The sequence below is a fragment of the Bombina bombina genome, chromosome 3 (genome assembly GCF_027579735.1).
Source record: "Bombina bombina isolate aBomBom1 chromosome 3, aBomBom1.pri, whole genome shotgun sequence".
Classification (NCBI taxonomy): Eukaryota; Metazoa; Chordata; class Amphibia; order Anura; family Bombinatoridae; genus Bombina; species Bombina bombina.
Genome location: NC_069501.1, coordinates 982827238 through 982854314, shown reverse-complemented (window position 1 = coordinate 982854314; position 27077 = coordinate 982827238). Strand labels below are relative to the sequence as shown.

Sequence of the window (27077 nt, the reverse complement as noted above, 5' to 3'; positions counted from 1 at the left end):
GCTGCCATTTAAGAATGCGCTGCGTGAATATTACTGTGCTCTGTCCCTTTAAGGCTCTGTGCGCAGTTGTCGAGCTGCTCTTTAAGGTTGCACTGTGTGAACATTACTGTGATCTGTCCCTTTAATGCTAGCATCCCTTTAAGTCTGTGTGCATCACGTGTGGATGCATACTATTGCTCCCTTTAAAACTGCATTTTTATCCCACTAAAGGTTGTGTGTGTCTGCCTCTTTAAGACTGTGTGAGCAGGTGCCGAGCTGCCCTTTAAAGTTGTCCCTTTAAGACGGTGTGCGTGTGGTGCTAGTTGACCCTTTCAAGGCTGTGTGTTTTTTTGTCTGTCCCTTTAAGACTGTGTGACCAGGTGCTATCCTGCCCTTTAAAGTAAAGGTAAACTTTGATGAATGAAAGCCCGTTTGTTAAAAAATACTATTAAAAACAAGGGCACTTTCATTCATCAAAGTTTAGAAAGCAGCCGTATTGTTTAAAAACGTACCTTTCTTCTTTTCACAGCTAAAGCAGCTTCCCCCGCACGGAAATCCTCTCTTCATATGTCAGCAATAATTAATCCGACTTCCTCCGATCACTGCATGGCCTCAGGCAATGACTCCTCTGGGGGGGAAAGCTGTGATTGGAGGAAGCTGGATTAGTCATTGATGACGTGTGAATAGAGGATCTCCGGGTGGGGGAAGCTGCTCTGGCTGTGAAAAGAAGAGAGGTAAGTTTTTAAACAAAACAGCTGCTTTCTAAACTTTGATGAATGAAAGTTCCCCTGTTTTTAATAGTATTTTTAAAAAACGGGTTTTCATTCATCAAAGTTTACCTTCATAAGGCTGTGTGTGCTGTGTGAGCATTATTTTCTCAGCAGTTTGTACAGATGATCCTGGCAGAGCTGCTACAGTAAATAGTTACAGATGTATAAAAACCTGTAGTGAGGGTTTGATACAATGTATTCATGGAGGTGAGTGATCTGGCTGGCTGGGGAAAGTCTATAGGGAGAAAACACTGTAGTATTGTTGGTAGCCCTCACCTGAACCCCCATACCAGATTTTTAACTAAAATAATGTAATATTGGCCTTTTATAATACTCGGTGTAGGAAACAAATTAAAATGATCAAATTTTATATTTTCAACTAAAGCTCTGCTATAAAGGTCTTATGGGTTCAGCACAGAGAATAAACAAGACACATTGGATTAGAGTGTTTCAGCTTTGCCACTAAAAAAAGCTGATGAGATTGTCATGATTTGATACTTGTAACTCTCATGGGATACTCCTCTATCAGACCAAACTCGGCCAGTAGTCTTGTTATCCCGGTGTCGAGCCGTAATGATAGGGAATATCCCAGAGCAGAGAAAGTTAGCGAGATGAGGAAGGCGGCACTCACCACAGGCAGGACAGTCCCCAACAGCAGAGCAGTCCAAAAATGAACCACTAGAATGGTCAGGCAGGCAGGGTTTGGCAACAGGAAAGCAGTCCAAGGAAAAACCACTAGAATATTTAGACAGACAGGGTTTGGCAACAGCAAAGCAGTCCAAGGATAAACCACTAGAATAGTCAGACAGGCAGGGTTTGGCAACAGTAAAGCAATCCAAGGATAAACCACTAGAATGGTCAGGCAGTCAGAGTTTGGCAACAGCAAAGCAGTCCAGCAGATTGAGGGTTAAGGCAGGCAGGGTAGTCAGACAGGCAGGTTCAGCAACAGTAATGAATCCAGCAGTTTAAGGGTTAAGGCAGGTAGAGTAGTCAGACAGGCAGTATTCAGCAACAGTAATCAGGCACTTAGAAAGAACGATCTGTCACACCCAGGAGTACACAAAGTAACACCTATACTTGGACAGTGACAGATTGTTTGGGGAAGTTTATATAGGCACGGGATTTGTGCCACTGAGGTCTGACCGGCATCAGGAGTGTGCAGCGATGACGTCAGCGCCGCACGCATCTGAGCTGACACTGTCCCTAGCAACAAGCAGGGAAGGAGACGCCGCGCCCCTAGCAACGACTAGAGCGGCGTGGGTGACAATACTAATGCCGATTTTAAAATTAAGCAAGTTACATTGTTTGAGCAAATTATATCAATCTTACATTTTTTTATTTGTTTAAAGCAATCACAATAAAGTTCATAGGGAACCATAAACATTGTTTATCCTTTTTTTTTCTTTGGGTCTGGTGAGGTCACAACATGCCATCAGTGCAACAAAGAATTGTATAAAGGATTTTGTGACACCACTGAGACAATGTAGTGAGATTAGGTGTAAAAGGAGGAGAGTTGTAAAAGGGGTTAAAAAACACAGGTTGCCAGCATTTTGTGAATGTGAAAGTGAAGCCTTCAGGGCCGATTTACTAAAGTGCGGACGGACATGATACGATGTAGTGTATCATGTCCGCCACTCATCGATAAATGATGACAGCATACGCTGTCTGCATTTATCATTGCACAAGCAGTTCTGGTGAACTGCTTGTGCAATGCTGCCCCCTGCAGATTCACAGCCTCAGAGGCAGGCTCGTTCGGAAACATCGGCATCAAGCTTCATTCGGAGCTTGATAATTCGGCCCCTTCTTCCGTTATTTGGTGGCTGTCACAGGATGCTGGCTTTCTGAGTGGCTTTAAATTGAGGTCAAGTTGGTACCTACCTGTAAATGGGAAGAGACTCTTAGAGGGTGTGCCTAGCTTGAAGCCAGTGAAGAGCTTCTGATGTTTAATGAGGTGGTAAGCACGTCTGGTGAGATTAAAGGGACAGTCTAGTCAAACTTAAACTTTCATGATTCAGATAGAGCAGGCAATTTTAAGCAACTTTCTAATTCACTTATATTATCAATGTTTCTTTTTTCTCTTGGTATCTTTATTTTAATGTAAGCTTAGTAGCTACCCCATTTTTGGTTCAGAACCTGGGTAGCGCTTGCTGATTGGTGGCTACATTTAGACACCAATTAGAAAGTGCTACCCAGGTGCTGACCCAAAACGGGCCAGCTCCTATGCTTACGTTCTTGCTTTTTCAAATAAAGATACCAAGAGAATGAAGAAAAATGAATAGGAGTAAATTAGAATGTTGCTTAAAGGGATACTGAACCCAATTTTTTTTTTGCATGATTCAGATAGAGCATGTAATTATAAGCAACTTTCCAATTTACTTCTATTATAATTTTTTCTTTATTCTCTTGCTATCTTTATTTGAAAAAGAAGGCATCTAAGCTAAGGAGCCAGCAAATCTTTGATTCAGACCATGGCCAGCACTTTTTTATTGGTGCTGTCTAATCAGCAAAGACAACCCAGGTTGTTTACCAAAATGGGCCGGCATCTAAACTTACATTCTTGCTTTTCAAATAAACATACCAAGAGAATAAAGAAAATTTGATAATAGGAGTTAATTAGAAAGTTGCTTAAAATGGCATGCTCTATCTGAATCACGAAAGAAAAAATTTGGGTTCAGTGTCCCTTTAAAATTTCATACTCATTAATTAAATTAATCATGAAAGTTTAATTTTGACTAGACTATAACTTTAAGTTAAATTTGGTTAATGTTGATTATCTAAATATTTATAAAAAAAATAAATAAAAAAAGTGAGCTGCAGCCTTTATACCCCATAATTAGTGTGTGTGTTTGTGTTTTTGTGTTATAACTGAGAAAATGCCTAATGTGGGGTTCTCTCCTATTGTTTTATCTTAGAGTGTTCTCTTATAAGAATTAAAAGGATATTAAACGCCTCTTGCTTGTGTAAAATTGTGCTTGTGCCACACTACCCAGAAAGGGCAAAAAGCAGATACCATGACCTGCAAATGCTGCAAAGCAAAATAGCTGGTTTAGGTCATTTGCAGCATCTCTAGGGAGCGTGGAACAAAGCAAAATTTTACACAAAAAAAGAAATTACTTCTTGAAAGCATTATTTAATGATAAAAAAAATTTATAAAACATTTTACGCATTTTCTAACAGACTTATATGAAAGGGCAGCAGATATACGTTAAAATGTTATTTCATGAAAAAGTTAAGCAAAAATTGTTTTAATTTGAAACAGACTCGCTATCTTCAGCAATGTTCACGGACTGCGGAACGTTAGTGGAGGAAATCACACACCTCTGCTAATATCCTGCATTATAAATTGATCCTCAAGTCATACAACTCTGCCCTGAGCCTGGCCAAACACGTTTATTTCTCCTCCCTTGTGTCATCTCACTCATCCAACTCCAGAAGGCTGTTCTCAACCTTTAACTCTCTTCTACATCCGCCTGCACCACTGCCCACTACCAAACTCACTGCTCAGATTATTGCTGATCACTTCAAAAATAAAGTTGACACAATTAGAAAAGACCTCTCTCCTTCACACCCCTCAAACCCAGCCCTCCTACCCCACCCCTTCTACCAACAAAACTCTCTGCTGCTTTCCTCCCTTTTTATTCATCACACAACCTGCCCACTTGACCCTATTCCTTCACAACTTCTTTCTTCTCTTTCTGCTTCTCTAACCCCTGCCCTAACTCATCTCTTTAACCAGTCTCTTACCACTGGCGCATTCCCTGATACATTAAAGCATGCACCAATCATACCTATCCTAAAAAAGCCCTTGCTTGACCCTTCCACTCCTTCTAACTAACGGCCGGCAGGGCCATTTCTAGAGATTCTGGCTCCCAGGGAGAAATTCCAAAATGTTCCACCAGAGTGAGCACAATATTACCTATATAGCACACATGAACTAGTGCTGTCTAGCTGTGAAAAACTGTCAAAATGTACTGTATCCTGTTCTGTGTACCTGCAGTATTCTGTCCTCTATCACCCCCATGTATTTTACACAATGCCCTCCCTAAGTACCCTGCTTTCCTTATCACACCTTTTACTCATACTACCTATCTCACTCGGTCTACTCCCTATAATCAATATCATATCCACACTTGTCAGATATAATACTCACTATGCTTTCTGTACTCACTCAATACTTCACTCCTTATCATCAGTATCTATTTACAATGCTTACACCACTAGTATACTGGTGTCATATTGTATCTAGTATTTTACATTATCTTTGCAGGGTATCTTGCTCTCTATTTACAACTACTATAATACCTCCAACCCAGGCAGCATGGATACCGCTGGCACCTTTACAGCTGTACACACAGCTGTGGCCCAGGGGTTGTTGTGTTCAGGAACAGGCTGGAGTCAGTGGATCAGCCCAGCAACCTCTCTCTGCAGTGGCAGTGTCTGACTTTCAGTCCAGGAATCCCCCAGGTGGAGTTCAGGTAGTGAGGGAACAGGACTCTCAATGGCTCAGCAAGCAGAGGTCTGACCCTCAGGGTGGTCTATGTGCTCAATGACAGCTCTGGGGGGCAGCCTGTGAGGCAGATGGTGGGAATATACTTTTGTCAACTTTAGGGATCCTTCTAGGCTGCCAAATACCAACTCTGATGCGCAGCCTAACGTTGTAGATCTGGGGGGATAAAGGTGTAGGTGCACTTTGGAGGATGCTGCTCTCCGGACCACCAGGACCAGTATATGAGCTCTGACTGCAGCCGCCAGCTACGCCACTCATTCAGCCACACTGATAGAGACTGACTGAAGTGTGTACAGGCGCGGGAAAAAGAAAACTCCCATGCTGCCTGCCTGCCTCTGACTTACTTGAAGCTGAGTTAGTGCTCTTGCCCTGCAGCCACTAAGTGACACAGTCAGAGTTAGACCCGGCAATAAAAGTATTTCCTCAGGCTCCTGAGTCCCGCGCTAACTGCATCTGCCTCTTGACTTTAGCACTCTTGACGGCACAACTATTGTAATAAAAAAAAATTATAAAGTGCTCCCCAATGCTCACTTTTGTGCCCTGCTCCCTATTGCGCCCCGGGCAACTGCCCTGTCTGCCCACCCCCAAAAATGGCCCCGTCGGCCGGTCTCCTTAATTCCCTTTGCCTCCAAAGTATTGGAACAACTAGTCTATGATCGCCTAACTCAATTTCTCTCAACTAACTCCTTACTTCACCTATTACAAATTGGCTTCCGCACTAAACACTCAACAGAAACGATCTGCTATCAGCTAAAGCAAAGAGACACTATTACTAATTCTGCTGCTGTTGTTGTTTTTGTTAAATGGACATAAAACACATTTTTTTCTTTCACAATTCAGTTTGTAAAATGTAAAAAAATTAAAAAAACTTTTCAATGTATTTCTGTATCAAATTTACTTTGTTGAGAAGCAGGTAGGTAGGTTTAGGAGCATGCACATGGCAAGAGCAGTATATTGCAGCAGTTTTGCAGTAATGCTTTTAACACTGATATACATTGCAAGAGCATTCTTATTTCTATTTGTATTTGATTATCACACTCTTTCCATGCAGACCTGTGCCCACCTGTATGAGTCTCGCCAAAGAGTCACACAACCCTCAGAAACTCGGGATGTGATTGGCCGCTGCTTTGTGCTGAGTGAAGACTTGACCATAAGTGAGGACCTAGATGGAGGGGAATGGAAATTTTGTGAGGGTCGTCCACAGGGTCATGAAATGTTTGGCTTCTGTCAGCAAGGGATGTCTGCTGGATTTACCTCAGACAACCATTACATCCTATTTGGTGCCCCTGGGACTTATAACTGGAAAGGTAAATACTTAATTGCATGTCCTATATTGGTGATTGTCTTCATTTTCATACTATGCTTAAACCCAGAAAGGGAATTTGCTCTCATTATACCAAAACTTCTACCACATTGAAGTATTTTGCAGCAATTTTGTTAACTCTAGTACCATGGTAACCGATGTTATATTTTTCTTTTAGACACTAGGAGGCGCATTTATTAAGCTCTGTATGAAGCTTGTGGGCCCGTGTTTCTGGCGAGCCTGCAGACTCGCCAGAAACAGCAGTTGTGAAGCAGCGGTCTAAAGACCGCTGCTCCATAACCTGTCTGCCTGCTCTGAGCAGGCGGACAGACATTGTCGGAATTCAACCCGATCGAGTACGATCGGGTTGATTGACACCCCCTGCTGGCGGCTGATTGGCCGCGAGTCTGCAGGGGGCGTCGTTGCACCAGCACCTCTTGTGAGCTGCTGGTGCAATGCTGAATACTGAGAGCGTATTGCTCTCCGCATTCAGCGAGGTCTGGCGGACCTGATCCGCACTGTCGGATCAGGTCCACCAGACCTTTGATAAATAGGCCTCTAGGTGTAGTTTTTTGTATTTTGTGACATCCTAAATTTTTTGTTATTTAGAATTACACAACTAATATTATTCTCAGTAAACAGTAAATGAGCAACTGCAATCCACACTAATAAAGGAACAATAACTACAAAAATAATAGCAGGGAAAAATGCTTCTTGATAGGCAGCTCCTTTGGCACAAGTATGGCTAAAATGTCATGGTTTAGACTGTCCTCAGGTCTTTGTAATGTTTATTTAATAGTAGCAAGGACAGCATAAGTAGGTAACCATGTCAAAGCAATAACAGCTTGAATAAGCGTAAAATAATAATACATTTTCCATTTGCCATCCTAAGGGCAGGAATGTGTTAGGAACAAGCAGGACATAGGTATAACTACAAGCTAGTATTAAAGGAGCATACTGGACATAGAGTAGCCGAGCAATTGCACACAGACAGTTGCTAATTTGTTATACTTTGAAAAGCTTTTATTATGATGTTTATTGTGTTTGCGCCAAGCATAATACAACGGAAGATTCAGGAGGTGTGCAGAACATAATAAGTCGCTGCAGAACATAATGAGTCTCTGCAGAACATAATGAGTCGCTGCAGAACATAATGAGTCGCTGCAGAACATAAAGAGTCGCTGAATAACATAATAAGTCGCTGCAGAACATAATGAGTCGCTGCAGAACATAAAGAGTTGCTGAATAACATCATAAGTCACTGCAGAACATAATAAGTTGCTGCAGAACATAATGAGTCGCTGCAGAACATAAAGAGTCACTGAATAACATAATAAGTTGCTGCAGAACATAATGAGTCTCTGCAGAACATAATGAGTCGCTGCAGAACATAATGAGTCTTTGCAGAACATAAAGAGTCGCTGCAGAACATAAAGAGTCGCTGCAGAACATAAAGAGTCGCTGAATAACATAATAAGTCGCTGCAGAACATAATGAGTCTCTGCAGAACATAAAGAGTCGCTGAATAACATAATGAGTCGCTGCAGAACATAATGAGTCTCTGCAGAACATAAAGAGTCGCTGCAGAACATAATAAGTCTCTGCAGAACATAAAGAGTCGCTGAATAACATAATGAGTCGCTGCAGAACATAATGAGTCTCTGCAGAACATAATGAGTCGCTGAAGAACATAAAGAGTCGCTGAAGAACATAATGAGTCGCTGCAGAACATAATTAGTCTCTGCAGAACATAATGAGTCGCTGCAGAACATAAAGAGTCACTGAATAACATAATAAGTTGCTGCAGAACATAAAGAGTCTCTGCAGAACATAATGAGTCGCTGCAGAACATAATGAGTCTTTGCAGAACATAAATAGTCGCTGCAGAACATAAAGAGTCGCTGCAGAACATAAAGAGTCGCTGAAAAACATAATAAGTCGCTGCAGAACATAATGAGTCTCTGCAGAACATAAAGAGTCGCTGAATAACATAATGAGTCGCTGCAGAACATAGAGTCGCTGCAGAACATAATGAGTCACAGAATAACATAATGAGTCGCTGCAGAACATAATGAGTCTCTGCAGAACATAAAGAGTCACTGAATAACATAATGAGTCGCTGCAGAACATAGAGTCGCTGCAGAACATAATGAGTCTCTGCAGAACATAAAGAGTCACAGAATAACATAATGAGTCGCTGCAGAACATAATGAGTCTCTGCAGAACATAAAGAGTCGCTGAATAACATAATGAGTCGCTGCAGAACATAATGAGTCTCTGCAGAACATAAAGAGTCGCTGCAGAACATAATGAGTCTCTGCAGAACATAAAGAGTCGCTGAATAACATAATGAGTCGCTGCAGAACATAATGAGTCTCTGCAGAACATAATGAGTCGCTGAAGAACATAAAGAGTCGCTGAAGAACATAAAGAGTCGCTGCAGAACATAATTAGTCTCTGCAGAACATAATGAGTCACTGCAGAACATAAAGAGTCGCTGAAGAACATAATGAGTCTCTGCAGAACATAAAGAGTTGCTGCAGAACTTAATGAGTCTCTGCAGAACATAATGAGTCGTTGCAGAACATAATCAGTCGCTGAAGAACATAAAGAGTCGCTGAAGAACATAAGTCACTGCAGAACATAAGTCACTGCAGAATATAAAGAGTCGCTGCAGAACATAATGAGTCGCTGCAGAACATAATGAGTCACTGCAGAACATAATGAGTCGCTGCAGAACATAAAGAGTCGCTGCAGAACATAGAGTCGCTGAATAACATAAAGAGTCACTGAAGAACATAAAGAATTGCTGAAGAACATAATGAGTCGCTGCAGAACACAATGAGTCACTGCAGAACATAATGAGTCTCTGCAGAACATAAAGAGTCGCTGAATAACATAATGAGTCGCTGCAGAAAATAATGAGTCACTGCAGAACATGAGTCACTGCAGAACATAAAGAGTCGCTGCAGAACATAATGAGTCACTGCAGAACATAAAGAGTCGCTGCAGAACATAAAGAGTCGCTGCAGAACATAATGAGTCACTGCAGAACATAAAGAGTCGCTGCAGAACATAAAGAGTCGCTGCAGAACATAATGAGTCACTGCAGAAAATAATGAGTCACTGCAGAAAATAATGAGTCACTGCAGAACATAATGAGTCACTGCAGAACATAAAGAGTCGCTGCAGAACATAATGAGTCGCTGCAGAACATAAAGAGTCGCTGCAGAACATAAAGAGTCGCTGCAGAACATAATGAGTCACTGCAGAAAATAAAGAGTCGCTGCAGAACATAATGAGTCGCTGCAGAACATAATGAGTCGCTGCAGAACATAAAGAGTCGCTGCAGAACATAAAGAGTCGCTGCAGAACATAATGAGTCACTGCAGAAAATAATGAGTCACTGCAGAAAATAATGAGTCACTGCAGAACATAATGAGTCACTGCAGAACATAATGAGTCACTGCAGAACATAAAGAGTCACTGCAGAACATAATGAGTCGCTGCAAAAAGAAAGAAAGAAAGAAGAGATGCCCACTGGACTTGATTTGTGAATGACAGGGAGATTGTGTAGTGGTTTCAATTCAACTTTTCTGCACTTATTGGTTTTGCCAAAGTTGTGACACTTGGATGCCATAGTATAAAGTATATATCAATGTAAAATAAGTTCACATCTCAACTGTCTTGATTATAAACTGAAGTATTTTTTTTTTCAATTATTTTTAATTAGAGACAGCAATATGAAAACGAGTTAGCATTAATTAGTTTTTGTGTTTGCTGTAACAAATCCACTCTCTGTTAGATGCCAAACTGGGTTAAACATATTATTTCTACTGGTACTAGTACTGGTATTATTTCTAATAATTTGTTCATTAGTCATCATATATTTCAGTTACTTATAAAGGATTTTAAAAGTTTCCATTACAGCTATATTTTACTTAAAAAGGGAACATACTTCTAATCAATAAAGCTTAAAATAAATTCCAGTATATATCTTTTTTTAATTTGCTGGATTCTTGAAAATATATAGAACCTTATTTGTGGAAAGTCAATGAGATTTCATAATAGAGAAGAAGCAAACCATCATGTAGATGTGTTGCCAATGGTGGTTGAGATGCTTTTATACCGAGTGATAGCTGATGCAGTCTAGGCTAGACATATTAAGACACTAATTATGTCCTCTCATATGTAAATGTTCTGTTCTGTTTCCTGGTCTCTCATACCGACCTCACATTCACTTTGCCTCCCAGGGGAGATGCGGGTGGAACTGTTTAATCAGAGTGTTCTGGATCTTGGCACTTACGATGATGGTCCCTATGAAGTTGCTGGGGAGAACAGCCAGAAACCAGAACTGATTCCACTGCCATTCAACAGTTATCTTGGTATGAGGCCATGGCCGGATGCTGGAGAAAGGGAAAATGAGACAGAATTCTGGTGGCACAAATTAGCTTCTCACATAATCTGTTTTACTGTAAATCAAATAAATCTTTATGGGTTGTTAAAAGCTCTGTTCAGGTTTGTAAAGCTGCCAAATCCTGTTGTGTTTTCATTGTTACAAGACACTGGTCCACTATCTGCTTCTCATGTTCCTACTCTCTTCCAGCCTCCCATGCCATGACACATTTGTTCTCTGGACTTTCTAACTCTCTTTCTCTTCTGTTTTCTCTCTCTCTTCTCCTTTATTTCCCCACCTGGGGGATTCACGTTCATGGTACAGGACTCTTGTTTGTCACAAACATTGATAGTTCAGACCCGGATCAGCTGGTCTATAAAACTCTGGAACCCAGGGAAGAGGGAGCCAGGCTGGCTCCTGACGTAGCCCTCAATAGCTATTTAGGTTTGTAAAAAGTGCATATGTGTGTGGGGGCCTGATTCAGCTCCCATCTCCTGTGTGCTCCCAAGACTCCCTTAATTTGCTTGTCATTCCATATCTTATTGGGCCGCATGTCACCTGTCCTGTTCTTGCATGTCACATGTTTCACAAAGTCTATGTCTGCGTTTTTGTGCTGAACAATCCTTGCAATGTCATCACATTTTATTTAAGCCATATTTATTGCACGTCATTGTAGTTACAGTACATTTCTTTAGCATCCATCCATCATCCAGTTGATAATTGCTTTAAACCTATATGAAAATGCTCACATCTGAGGTTTTTTATCTAAAAGCTAGCACATTTTCACTCAGCAAGTAAATCAGATTATTGTTATTGACCTCTTCCGTAGTCACATGTAAGTCAAGAACATTACTCTTGTTGTTTTAAAAACAAAATCCTTGGATTATTGCATTTTGTTTAAAATCTGACGCACATTGTTGAGTAGCAGAAGGAATAATTATTTATCTGCTGGAGTAACCAATAGCTGCCTGGTTGACTTTATTTTCATCTGATCTTTAAAGGTCACCATTTTCCTTCAACCTCTTGGATGCCATAGAGGAGTATAAAACATGGCTGTGCAATGCTATCCGGCAGCAGAGGCATTAATCATTGCATTTAGTTTTTGCTGTGTTGTACTGTAACTATATGAATAACACTGTAGTGAATCACAGCATTTAGTTTGCTCGCCACTCAGCATGTTTCCTGCAAGCTCTCTGTCTTATGGCTTCCGCTAATCTCTGCTTATGTCTATATTTACATATGGCACATACTACTGGTGTAGCTAGTGTTACTTAACGGGACATAAAAGTTATAAAAGAAAATGCAAATGTCTTAGAGCATTTTATTAATACGCTATTGCTTGCAAATAACTATATGTTTTTTACACCTGCACAGGATTTTAACACAAAGTTAGCGGGACGGTGTACTCTGATTTTTTTTCCTGATTTTTTTAAATGTGTTTCCAATGATGATTAAATTATTTACAAATAGATCTTTTATATTTATTTTGTCATCTGGAGAAGCTGTTTTTGCCTTTACTAAATATTTAAATATTTAAGTATTATTTATAATAAATCCTATTTAATCAAGAAGGTTTATAAATAGATTTATAAATAAATCAAGCACCCAGTGGGCAGTTGGACAGATAGATAATTGAGACAATACAAGGGTTATTTTTCATTGGCCTTTCTGTTTATAGAGAGATAAGATGAGGAACGTTTTGTGTAAATACAGAGAGATAAGCTAATGTGGTCTACTCTCCCTACAAGTTCAGCTCATTTCATTGGGTTGTGATTTAAATTAGCAGAGGTAGCTATGTAAATATACAATAATATACATAAAGAAGCAATTTCCCTTACATTTCAAACTCTGAAGCTGTTAAAACAATTCATTGGAATCACATTAAGGGAACCAATTATACAGTACACCGTCCCTTTAAAGTAAGCTCCAGAACAGCAATTAACTACTTAGCTGAACACACCTGGTGAGCCAAGATGCCTATGTGTTTAGCCACCAATCACAAATCAGCTCCCAGTAGTGCACTGTTGCTCCTGAGCCTATCTAGGTATGCTTCCCAACAAAGGAAAGCAAGAGAACAGAGTAAATTTGATAACAGAAGTAAATTGAAAAGTCTTCTAAAGTACCTGCTCTATGTGATCCATGAAAGTTTAGATTTTGACTTTCATGTCCCTTTTATATCTGCATGTGGCACATCTAACAAGCTACTGCCATTACAATTAACTCAGCTGCTTATTATGTTATTTTAAATTCCAAAGAGAAAGCAGTTTTTAGGTCAATGTTTTACAGAGACAAACAATGCTTATGTCTGTGGTTCAGTATTTCTCTATACTTACTGTAACATTTGATTTACTCTCTGCTCAAAGTGATGCCTTTAGTCTGTATTTGCTAAATTCATGAAAACTGAATCTGATTTTATACAGTGGCAACTAGCGCTAAACATACAGTGCAGCAGGAATGAAACAGGCTTGTTTTGCATCCCATCACATGTATGCTTAGCTAATCCCACGCTGCTTTATTAATTTAGCATTCTTTGTACACAGCTCCCATCATGCTTTGCTGCTATAGTGCCTTTTATTCTTTGCTAGCTTGGCATTGCTTGGGAAATGACAACAAACTTGCATGAGTCGCATTATACAATAAGCATCATCCACCTTTGTAGATAAGGGGATCATAAACAGTCAGGGATCTGAGCCCTTGGATTTTCATCAGTATTTATTTGTTTTCTTTATTTTCATTGGTGGATTCTTTTGGATTTTCATTTTGGTTGTCTGAAAACCAATGCACATCTCTACTATTTAGTACAAAAGTGTATAAAGCTCAGTTTTTGCAAAGAAAAAAAAATCTGTTGTGCAAAAAAAAAAAATAATAATAATAAAAATAAAATAAAGGGATATTAAACAGATTGTGATATAAAATGTTAAATTATGTGTAGTTAAAAAACTTGGCTATATACTGTCATTATATATTTTGTTCAATTTTCCTGTTATTTTTAAATTCCTCTGAGTTTCTATAAAGTAATGGTTGCTTCTTATTTGTTTCCCCTGCTGAAGACAATTTGGGAAAAATATATAACAGGCAATAAAAGAGACGGTGCATAGGGTAACCTAAAAGGGAATCCACACAGCTTTGTTTGCACAAACAGAGATAAATAGAAAACTAGTTCAAACATGGCGGTAACCATTACTCTATAGAAACTAAAGTACTTTATAGAAACTAAATCGTTACACTTATATGTTCGATATTTAAATAATATAATTGCAAGAAATGAATTTACATATTATTTTAAGGTTATTTGCTCTGAATACATTATTATGTCTAGCATATAGCGCTGTTTAACGTCCCTTTAAAAAAAAAAAAAAAAAAAAAGTCATTTCCATAACAAATTATACATTTTTTTTTATTGTTAGATTTGTCATGATACAGCTGCAGACCAATACAGTGGCTAGATAAATTACTGCATTGTGCCCCGCTATGGCCCCAAAAATAATCATGCAAAGGAGGTGTCCTTGATAACGTATTTATTTTATTATTATTATTATTTGGGTCAATTAAATTACTGGGCCCTAGTTAAACATTAGTTAAAATATGAACAGATGCATGGCATGCTAATTTAAGTTTTATAACCTGGTACCTTAAAAGCTATCTCTCCTCCTTAAAGGTAAGTTAAAAGAAGAAATATATATCAAACAAACATTGTGAAGACATTTTAATGAGCATTAGAGATATTATCTTTCTAATGAGTCATCGTTGCTTCTGATGTATTTGCAAATAAACATCTAATTTGCTCCTGCAAGCAGCCCTGTCACACCATTTTCAGAACTAACAGAGACTCCTTGCAGAAATAAAATGAGGGCTTGCTGTTTTTAGCACAGCCTCCTCAATAACCAAAAAACAAACAAAAACTATAATTAAATAAAACAATATATAATATAAAAGTATATAATAATAATAATCAATATTAGTTATCCTTTAACTGGGGTATTAGGAAATTATACAAATAAATGTCATTATTCATGTTAAACTGTACCTGTAAATGGTGCACCATTTATGTCACTTATGGAAATAAAATAAAATTAAAAAATAGATAAATGAAGGCATATTCCACTTACATACTTCAGATCTTTTTCATGTATGGATCTTAATAAATTGACTAACCCTTATGGTGTTTTCTAAGGCATTTTATTAATATTGGTTTTGATATTTATTACTTACCTAATTTGCTTTATTCTTTTGTTATTTTTTGTTGAATACCATACCTAGATAGGTTTAGGAGCAGTAGTCTACTACTGAGAGCTATCTGGTGATTAGTAGCTGCACATATATGCAACTTGTCATTGCATCACTGGCTCACCTGATATGCTCAGCTAGCTCCCAGTAATGCATTGTTGCTCCTTCAACAAAGGGTAACACAAGAATGAAAGTTTTGTGTGTTTTTTTACATTTCATGTTCTATCTGAATCAAGAAAGAAACACTTTGTTGTTCATGTCCCTTTAACTACCCATTATTAAATTAATAAAGAGGGTTTTGTGATGGTTATTAAAAACCCCCCACATATTTACTATGTGCATGGTAGACAGTGAGAAGCACGATTTAATAGGTTTTCTATGTGTACTAAGAACCGTTGTTTTTCTACGAAATCACAAACCTGTGACAATGAATTATTATGCGTCATTGACAATTTGTAATCAATTTAAAGTTTTAATTCCATTTTCTTTCATCCCAGTAAATGAATCCCTGCTGAAGACTATGCACTTTTGTACTGAATAAATAGGGGCTAATAAAAAGATATAATACAGTTATATGGAAATAATCTACAGAACACGCTCTAAGTGTTTCTTGCTAAAACTATTTGCATATTTAAAATAATAGGAGAGTTGCCTGGTAGGTTTTTATTGTTAGTGCAGAACATGATAGGACATATTTCATCTCAATATGATAAATATAAATTCTAAATTATCTTAGAAATTATGGAAATGTATTTAAAAAAATAAAAATAAATATATGCGTTGTACATTTAGCTCATAGTGTTTTTTTATAGACTCTAGTTGCCAGGGAGGGACTCAGGAAGAGGTATATACAGTATATTGCATTTCTCAGTGATGAATACATATATTTAAATGCTACAATAACAATATGTCTTCATTTGGAAAGCATGTCATAATGTAAAACTTATTTGAGCTAAAAATAACAAGATAATTAAACCATTTAACACATAATTTCCCAGTGATATTATTTTTAACTTAGACTGTTTTAACTTTAGACATTACATATTACACATGACACGTTACATATGATCTCACAAGGAAACAAAGTGCCAAAAAAGAGTAAGTATAAAATATAACAAGGTCAGTTCCTTGCCTTTTTCTAGAACATTAAAATACCTCTAAAATGAATTTGCATTATTATTATACCTCTAAAATGAATTTGCATTATTATTATACCTCTAAAATGAATTTGCATTATTATTATACCTCTAAAATGAATTTGCCTTATTATTATACCTCTAAAATTAATTTGCCTTATTATTACTAAGAAAGGTGGATGAAGAAATGACTTGACTCATCTTTGTTGTCACAGGGGCACTTAACCCATATAAACAACCTCAGACTGTCCTGATTATATATAACCCACCACCTGTTCAGCAGTACACTCATTATAGAGTATTGCTGCTGGGGTCATACAGCCAGGAGTAGAGTCTGTTTATTATTCAGTAGGATCGGGCAGCTCTAACACTGGGTAATTCCATTCACTCACCTCTTGTATTCTGTTTATTGGCTCCTTCACCAGCTTTGAACATTGTGGTTGATACAGTGAGTGGGAGCTGATCATCAGGCAGTGTAGCCAGTAAGGGGGCAAATCTCAGGTTGTGGGATCAATACATTGTGAAGCTGGGATTTAGATTTGCATCTTTTAGGAAATCATGACATTAATTGCTATGATTCCAGCAAAACACCCAGAAGGCTTAGTGTGGCCCTAGTGGGAATAAATGTTGTATATTTAAACCTCTGACACTGGCAAGTCAAATAGATATAGTTCAAAGGGACATTAAATTCAAAATGAAATTCTTTATAAAATGCTAATACATTTTATTTTTACTGTGCACTTTCATTATGTATTGTGCATGCATTTCCTTTCATTTAAAATGGCAAAAACATTTGTAATATAAAATGTTTAAAGGAATATGAAGCCCACAAATGTTATTTTGTGATTCTGACAGAGCATAACATTTTAAAAAAAGTTTCCAATTTACTTCTATTATCAAATTTGCTTTGTTCACATGAAATTCTGACAATACCTAGGTAGGCATCTGGAGCACTCCATGGCGGGAAATAGTGCTGCTATCTATTGTGCTTGCAAATGGATAACATTCTTCCAAAAGTGCTGCCATATAGTGCTCCAGAAATGGGCCAGCTCCTAAGCATATGTCCCTGCTTTTCAACAAAAGATACTAAGAGAACGAATACAAATTGATAATAAAAGTAAATTAGAAAGTTATTTAAAATCATATACTCTATCTGAATCATGAAAGACAATTTTTGGGTTTCATATCCCTTTAATTATGTGCTGTAAAAAAACCTTTGCAATATATTTTTATATTTCATTTCCTTTAATGTAATTCTGAAAATTGTGAGTTTTTGGATCCCCACAAGAATTTAAAGTACACACTTCAGACCTCACAAGCCTAAATCTGCTACATTCTACACAGCCATTGATTGGTCACTGCAGTACCTCAGTATCTGGCCTCAGTAGAGGATATATAATAAGAGTCTTTGAAAAGGTAACTACAAAACAATGCACATTTTGTCTTTGCCTTAGAGATGCTGGAGTGAATCTCTAGAAGCTCATTTATATCTGTCCTTAATTGGCCTAAGGAAATAATAGGCCCTTCAAGTTTCTCTGCTACAAAATACATCAGCAATTACTAATGAATATGTTGTGCATATATAAATATGATTTTAATGTCCCTTTAAGAGCATATGTAGAGCATAAAGGTAGCCAGGAGAACACAACCATTTTTCTGTCTCTTCTGTGACATCTCACACCAGAACGATCCATTAAATATCTACATCCTTTATTGCTTTCTTTGTTGCCTGTTTTGCCTGTTTTTAGTGTTGACATTTGTAATCTTACTGTTGCAAAATGTTCTTACTCTTATCCTGTACCCTGTAGGCTTTTCATTGGACTCAGGGTGGGGGTTAACGGGGCGGAACAAGCTAAGCTTTGTAAGTGGGGCCCCAAGGGCAAACCACACAGGTGCTGTGGTCATCCTGCGGAGAGACAGTGGGAGCCAACTGGTCCCAGAGGTCACCTTGTGGGGAGAAACAGTGGCTTCATCCTTTGGGTACTCAGTGGTAGTTGAAGATCTGAACAATGATGGGTAAGTTTTTAAAAATATTGTTTTTATTTTGATGATGTGGTTGTAAAGTGCCAACATATTCCAGCACAATGTATAAGGAAGGCACCAGAGGTTACACAATCAATGATAAATTGTAAAGGAGGATTAAGTAAATATTGGATGTAGTCATGAACATTAGGTACTAATTCAGGTCTTCATGTCTTGGCTTTAACGTTTTTACTTTAGTAGATATGAGGACATGTAATAGGGCGCTAGTCAATAAGGGAACAGTCTGTACAATAATATGAGGCAGAAACCTTCCTTAAATATATACAGTATATATATTGGTGCCAAGGGAATGAGCATCATTCAGTTGGAGAAAATAATGATGTATTTTTTGTCTATTAAACGTTTATAAAAGAAGAATATATTGGATGCTATTGGGCAAAGCAAAATCCATAAATTTGAAATTTCTTAAACAAAGAAAGAAACACTTAGTATAATCAGTTAGCACCAGCCAGGCTGGAAAACTCATGTAGTTGATAATAAGCACAACTTTCTGCCTGAAACAGAAAGAGGAAGGGCAGATAAAAAGCACAGATATTAACACATTGCTTTATAGAACAGATGTCTGTGGCTCTGTCATACAAAAGATCAACTCAAACCCAAAATACACTGCTAGCAGAACCAAGAAAGGAAATGTCCTGCATGGCAGAGTCATGACCAATCATGCGCACAAAAAAATCTGTGTTTTCAGATTTGGTTGAAAAAGGGCCTGACTGTGTATGGAAGAAAGAAGCAGGAACGTACATCAGCTTTTAAGGGAGATAAAATCTAGCATTTTCTTTCACAATTCAGATAGAGCGTACAATTAAAAAAAAGTTCCAATTTACTTTTATTATCAAATTTACTAAGTTTTCGTGATATCCTTTGTGGAAAACAGGTTTGTAGGCCTAAGCATATACGTGTCGGGAGCACTAAATTGTAATTTGAAAAACACTAGATGGCAGCAGTGTTAGTTGTCACGTAGTGCTCTAGACATGCTATCTACCTAAGTATGCTTTTCAACAAAGAATAACATGAGAACAAAGCAAACTTGATCCTAGAAGTGAATTGGACACTTTTTTTTTTTTTTTTTAAAAAGTATGCTTTGTCTAAATCATTAAATATTTTTTTGGGGTTTCATGTCCCTTTAACAAATATTTTGAGAGTTTGACAATGTCAGTGAGTGGCAGGGTGGGTACAAATTAATGGTATCTTCTTTAATATTACCGCTATTTGTATGAATTTACTCTACATAAATACTTACTTGCAAGATGTTCACACATACAAATACTCAAAATTATAATGTGACCTAATTAATTTTATCATTTGGAAAATACATTTCATAGGAGCTGGCAAAAATAATTTTACTTTGTCTCTTTCTCTCCCTTGTTCTCAACTTTTTTGCCTTGTTTAGTTGGACCGACTTATTGGTTGGTGCTCCTAATTTCTTCTCACGTAAGGATGAACTGGGTGGTGCTGTGTATATTTACATGAACCAGGCTGGTACATTGGACAGAACACCGTCCGTACGACTTAATGGAAGAGAAGGCTCTATGTTTGGCATTGCAATTTGTAGTTTGGGAGACATCAATCAGGATGGGTTTAAAGGTAAGAAACCACAAACTGGAACTCACAGCTACATCAAGTCTGCTCCTTGTATTCTGATTTAGGACCCGATGTATAAAATAAACCTCACTGGCGTGGAGAGAATCAAACACATTTTTTGAGTCTCTGCTTCACCTAAAGAACACTACATAGCTACATAAACATCTCTCAAGATGTAGAGGAGATAGAGGAGATTTCTTAGACCATCTTGCATGAGCAGTGACCTTTAGATAACTGGGCCCTTAGTATTTGTATGCATTACATAGGTTCTTGTGTCCCAATGTTGTAAATAAGGAATTCCAGCTTAAAAGTACATAAAAGTCACTATAAATCAATTAAGAGTGGCAACAATCACCAGCTGTGCCCTGGTTGTAATACTTGCAAGCGCCAAGAAAGACTTTACCTAGATGTTTAAACCTTTTATGTGGGTTAAACACATAGCAAGTTGAGTCACTAATGTACAAATAAGTGCATGTAATTGTTATTTAACCCTTTAGTGACCAGACCGATTATACATTTTCTTACCGTTAAATTGATAGTAAACACCAAAAATGTTATTGTTTAAAAAGATAGATAATTCCTTTATTTACCATTTCCCAGTTTTGCAGAATCAACACTGTTATAGAAACATACTTTTTACCTCTGTAATTACCTTGTATCTACGATTCTGCTGACTGCCTTCTTATCTCAGATCTTTTGACAGACTTGCATTTCAGGCTGACTCTTAAATAACTTAATGTGCATGAGCACAGTGTTATGTATATGAAACACATGAACTAACGCCCTCTAGCTGTGAAAAACTGTCAAATGCAGAGGCGGCCTTCAAGGGCTTAGTAATTAGCATATGAGCCTTCCTAGGTTTAGCTTTCAACTAAGAACAACAACAGAACAAAGCAAATTATAAAAGTAAATTAGAAAGTTGTTTAAAATTACAAGCCCTATCTGATTCATAAAAGTTTAATTTGGACTTTACTATCCCTTTAAGGACCAGGGCTATTTTTACATTTCTGCAGTGTTTGTGTTTAGCTGTAATTTTCCTCTAACTCATTTACTGTACCCACACATATTATATACTATAAAAAAATTATCAAATTTGATGAAAAAATGGGGGGAAAAAACACTTTTTCTAACTTTGAGCCCCAAAATCTGTTACACATCTACAACCACCAAAAAACACCCATGCTAAATAGTTTCTAAATCTTGTCCTGGGTTTAGAAATACCCAATGTTTACATGTTCTTTGCTTTTTTCCCAAGTTATAGGGCAATAACTAGAAGTAGCATTTTGCTATTTCCAAACCATTTTTTTTTTTTTTTTCAAAATTAGCGATAGTTACATTGTAACACTGATATCTGTCAGGAATCCCTGAATAACCCTTCACATGTGTATATTTATATATATATATATATATATATATATATATAATATATATATTAGTAGACAACCTAAAGTATTGATCTAGGCCCATTTTAGTATATTTCATGCCACCAATTCACCGCCAAATGCGATCAAATAAAAAAAAACGTTAACTTTTTCACTGAAATTATTTACAAACAGCTTGTGCAATCATGGCACAAATGGTTGTAAATGCTTTTTTGGGATCCCCTTTGTTCAGAAATAGCAGACATATATGGCTTTGGCATTGTTTTTTGGTAATTAGATGGCCGCTAAATGCCGCTGCGCACCACACTTGTATTATGCCCAGCAGTGAAGGGGTTAATTAGGTAGCTTGTAATTTTATCTTTAGTGTAGAGATCAGCCTCCCACCTGACACATCCCACCCCCCGATCCTTCCCTGACCCCCCTCAAACAGCTCTCTTCCCTCCCCCACATCACAATTGTCACCTCCATCTTAAGTACTGGCAGAAAGTCTGCCAGTACTAAAATAAAGGCTTTTTTTTTTTCTTTTTTTTTTTATTCCGCTGTGATGGATCCCCTCTTAGCCCCCAACCTCCCGGATCCCCCCATACAGCTCTCTAACCCTCCACCCTCAACCTATTTCCACCATCTTGGGTACTGGCAGCTGTCTGCCAGTACCCAGTTTGCTTCAAAACAATGGCTTTTTTATAATAAAAAGAAACAAAACCCAATTTTCTGTAGTGTAGCTTAAAATTGCATGCTCTATTTGAATCATTAAAGAAAACAATTTGGGTTTAGTATCACTTTAACAAAGTCTGAGGAAGTGTGCCTGGTGGCACAGGAAACATGTCAGATCTTGATGGTATGACATGAAATTGAATATGATGTATATACAGTATTTTGTCTACAATAAACCATAGACTACCTGCACTAAGATGATGTCCGCATTTTTTCCTTATATTTGATGATTTCATGTCATTGTTACATTAAAATGTCCCTTTAAATACTATGTTTTCATATGATAGTTTCTTTTTAAATATACAATGTTTGTGTGTTATGTTATTTTTAAACTAAAAACTTATTATTAAGAGTTTTCTAAGTGTTTTTTTACTGTGAATAACAAACTTTGTTGACCAAGAATGATGTAAACATTTTTAAAAAGTGTATTTGGTTCTCTAACAGATGTTGCAGTTGGAGCACCATTTGATGGAGATGGAAAAGTTTATATTTATCTTGGCAGCCAATCAGGATTAGTGACTAAAGAAGCACAGGTATTGTGGATTTTTTTATTAGGGGAAACTTAACAGGACATGCATTATGTGTGACAGGACAGTAAGAGGCAAACATACAAATATAAGAAAATGAAGGCCCTCTCCAGTACCCTCAATAATTGGTAGAACGCAGGTGTATAAATCTGGTCCTCAAGGGATTCAAGCTAGTACCTCTCTAATTAAAGGGACACTAAACACTTTGAGATTTTGATATAAAATGTGTAGTAAAACAACTTTGCAATACAATTTTATTGTTTATTTTTTAGAGTGACAGTGAAGTGAAACTTACATTTCCATGATTCAGATAGAACATGCAATTTTAAACAACTTTCTAATTTATTTCTATTATCAGATTTGCTTTGTACTTTTAGTACCCTTTGTTGAATGGTAAATCTAGGTAGGCTCATAAGAACTCAGGAGTGTGCATGTGTCTTTAGTACTTTATGGCACAGTGTTTATAAGAATGTATAACTCTGCTACAATGTTGGAGAACACAGAGTAGACACGTGCATGCTCCTGAGCTCTTACGAGCCTACCTAGATTTACTCTTCAATAAAGGATAGCAAGAATTTGATAATAGAAGTAAATTGAAAAGTTGTTAAAAATGATATGCCCTACCTTATTTTTTACTTTAGGGACCCTTTAATTAAGAACTATCCAATTCTGATAGTTAAAAGAGTACATTGCAGGCTCCACAAATCAAACCCAGTCACATATCTGCCCCTAATTGGCTTCAACAGAGATTATCAGATAAGAAACTGCAAAACAATTACATTTTGCTGACATAATGCCCATGGCTAGCCTTGTTTATTCTAGTAACATGTCCCGATGAGCAGACCTCACAACTATCCCTATATGAGAGGGACAGTCCCTAATTCTGAGCTCTGTCCCGCTGTCCCTTTGAGACAGCCATTTGTCCCTATTTGCAGAATTTACCTTATACCAGCACATAGACCGTCCAGATAATGCCCATAGACCACCCAGGCATGCCCACATACACCACCCCGTCTAATCTGACCCCTCCCACAATTTGTCAACGCCCCCCCCCCCTCAATCTCCCCAGTCCCTAATACCTAGCCATAAATGTTGGAAAGTACAGATTAGCTCCTCCAGATAAGACAAATGGTGATTTTAAATAAAAAAATGCAACAAACAAGGTGTTAATGTAATCGAAACATTTGTAAACTCACCCACTATATTAAATCATGCAATTAGGTGTTTCGTGCCCTTTAATGCTGATTTAAATTATCTTATCTTTGTTGACTAACATGAACCACAGAAGGGAAACTGTGTGCTCATAGACAGTAGGGAGTTGGACGCCTAAGAATGTGTAAAAATAATATATTTGAAATAATATATTCTTAGTAGAAAATGTTATGTGATGTTGTTAGAAACCAAACTGCCATTTACAGTCTAAACCATGGCTGTCAGTTATGAGCCACTAATATGGACTTTGTGTGACAGACAGGTTGTGGTAGACAACATGTTGTTAAAAAAACATTACAAAGTACTTTCTTATTACAATTAACCTAACACTGCTCTAAAATTATTCCTAACATTTTAGGATATAGGAAAATACTGAGTGACTAACAATGTGTTTGTGTCTTTTTGCCACTCTTAGATTCTTGATGGAGTGAGTGTGGCAATGAAAACCTTTGGATACTCCTTATCTGGGGGGCTGGATATAGATGGAAACACGTACCCTGATCTGGTAGTGGGATCTCTCTCAGACACAATCGTTTTCTACAGGTGAGCTGTGCACCTGTGGGCTAAAATCTGGGGTAGTTCTATAAAGAAAAATCTGGTGGAGGACAAACACTGTGACTACAACATTCCGGTGCAAGAAGGCAGGGGTTGCATAGGCAGAACGGGGCAAGCTGTGGGTCCAGCTGGGGTTTTAGAGCATGGCTAGGCAGTCCATGAGTTTGGATAGGTGGGAAGTGATTGCAGCATTTTTACTATATCGGTGCTTTCCCAATGTGACTAGTTTATGCTATAATGATCAGTGTTCGATGGGGTTACAGGATGGCTGTTCCAGAGTCAGATGTGCTTAACACAATCCAGTTTGCAAAAGCCCTGTTATATAAGAATAATGGATGTTTAACAGGTTGGAGAGAAAATTTTAGTTTTATGCTATAAATCACAAATGATATTACTTGGTATCTTCCTTAGGTCTCGTCCTGTTATTCGCCTGCAGAAAGATATCACCGTTGAGCCACAAAACATTGACCTACAGCAGAACAATTGTGGTGTCGGTAACGGGGTCTGGTGAGTGTTTGAAGTGGCTACTTTTTGTATGCTACCTGAATGTCAATGTGTTTTGTTTCATTTTTTTTATGTGAAATAAACATAATAATATAATAAAGTTATTACTATTTATTGAAAACCAAAACTGGCAACATATCGGTGTGTGATAGCCCTATTACTCTCATCCTACAATCGCTTTGTGCACAGTAGTACCTCAGACTGAGAATGAGCATAATTCCAATGCTTAAAGCGTCCTTCTTAAGAAAGAATTACATGCTCTTATTCAATAGAAGATGTAATTTTGTGCATTACTTACCCTACCTTACTATGTCAGTGTTTACATTATTGCTGATAATTGGCAATTGAAAAGCACTAATAATTTCAGCTCTTAAAATCCCACATAATCTACATTTTACACCCAGTTTACATACTTTTGCATTACGTTTTACCAGCTTGTGAAAAACCCGGCAGGTTTTTCTATTTTCCCCATATTTGAGACAAAACTTGCCAAATTGGGAGAAGTAGTTTTTTTTTCACTCAGTAATGGAAAACATTAAAGAAAAAGTTAAAAAATATAAAAAGTTAAAAAAATATAATCATTGAGCAAACATACCCAGTATACCCATCATGCCTATGTACAAATGACATTCAGAATTTATTCAGAACTTCTTTGCACAAAAAACATGGTTATATTAATATACTTTTTAACCTTTAAAGGGACACTGAATCCAAATTTTTTCTTTCATGATTCAGATAGCGCATGAAATTTTAAGCAACTTTCTAATTTACTCCTATTATCAATTTTTCTTCGTTCTCTTGTTATCTTTATTTTAAAAGCAGAAATGTAAATCTTAGCAACCAGCCCATTTTAGGTTCAGCACCATGGATAGCACTTGTTTATTGGAGGCTGACATTTACCCACCAATAAGCAAGCATAACCCAGGTTATCAACCAAAAATGGGCCGGCTCCTATGCATCACATTCCTGATTTTTAAATAAAGATAGCAAGAGAATGAAGAAAAATTGATAATAGGAGTAAATTAGAAAGTTGCTTAAAATTACATGCTCTATCTGCATCATGAAAGAAAAAAATTGGGTTTAAGTGTCCCTTTAAGCCTCTAAATTTCTGTCTGTTTCTACGTCACTAAGACAGCCCCTTAATAACATGCTTTGTATTAGCTTTGCACAACAGGGGAGTGCTAGTTCATGTGAGCCATGTAGATAACATTGAGCTCACGTCTGTGGATTCTAACAACGCAGCACTTATTGGCTTAAATGCAAGTCAATAGATAATAAATAAAAAGTCATGTGATCAGGGGGCTGTCAGAAGATGCTTAGATACAAGTTAATCACAGGGATAAAAATTATATTAATATAACCATGTTTTCTGTGCAAAACTGGGGAATGGGTAATAAAGGGATTATCTTTCTTTTTAAACAATAAAAAAATTTGCGTTGACTGTCCCTTTAAGTTTTGGTCAGTGTTCGGCAGGAGTAAAATGATACTTTGTGCAGTGTTGGTAGCTCAGTTGGTAAATGCACTGACTACAAAAAAGCCTGTTTAAAAGATCCAAGGTCACTGGTTCAAATCCCGGCAGGGCCCACTCAACCCTTTATCCTTCCGAGGTCGATAAAATGAGTACCATTAAATTGGGTAATGGAAATGGTGATTTGGTTTATTCCGAAAGTGAGCGCTGAAAAAGCGCTTTGAGTCCCACTGGGAGAAAGGTGCTATATAAATACTAGTTATTATTATTATATTATAAATGCGCCGCTAATTCTTGTTTAGCGCTTCCCAGTGATTTCAATGGTAATTTCGCAGACAGTATTTAGGAAACTTAAGCAAGAAAATCAGGGCACTATACAAAGACACAGTAGTGACACTGGTTCATGGGTATAGCCAGAGGAGGGCTGGTTATAGAATCAGTGGTATCTGCATAAGTATAATAACACCAAGCACTATATAATAACACAGTAGTGACACTGGCTCATGGGTATAGCCAGAGGAGGGCTGGTTATAGGATCAGTGGTATCTGCATCAGTATAATAACAACCAGCGCTATATAATGACACAGTAGTGACACTGGCTCATGGGTATAGCCAGAGGAGGGCTGGTTATAGAATCAGTGGTATCTGCATAAGTATAATAACACCCACCGCTATATAATGACACAGTAGTGACACTGGCACATGGGTACAGCCAGAGGAAGGCTGGTTATAGGAGCAGTGGTATCTGCATCAGTATAATAACAACCAGCGC

At 37.6% G+C, this 27077-nt stretch overlaps 1 protein-coding gene across 4 annotated transcripts in view; it reads left to right on the top strand.

The window, feature by feature from the left end:
- Positions 1-27077, top strand: part of ITGA7 (integrin subunit alpha 7) — a 331759-nt gene that overhangs the window by 173634 nt on the left and 131048 nt on the right. For 2 of the 4 annotated variants that reach the window (XM_053708086.1, XM_053708087.1), the window contains exons 4-11: positions 6308-6563; positions 10813-10944; positions 11280-11399; positions 18127-18334; positions 19752-19945; positions 22483-22571; positions 24193-24320; positions 24744-24839. In XM_053708086.1, coding sequence (XP_053564061.1) covers positions 6308-6563; positions 10813-10944; positions 11280-11399; positions 18127-18334; positions 19752-19945; positions 22483-22571; positions 24193-24320; positions 24744-24839 — 1223 coding nt within the window. The remainder of the gene's footprint in view (positions 1-6307; positions 6564-10812; positions 10945-11279; positions 11400-18126; positions 18335-19751; positions 19946-22482; positions 22572-24192; positions 24321-24743; positions 24840-27077) is intronic. The other 2 variants (XM_053708088.1, XM_053708089.1) reach the window with 2 other exon arrangements.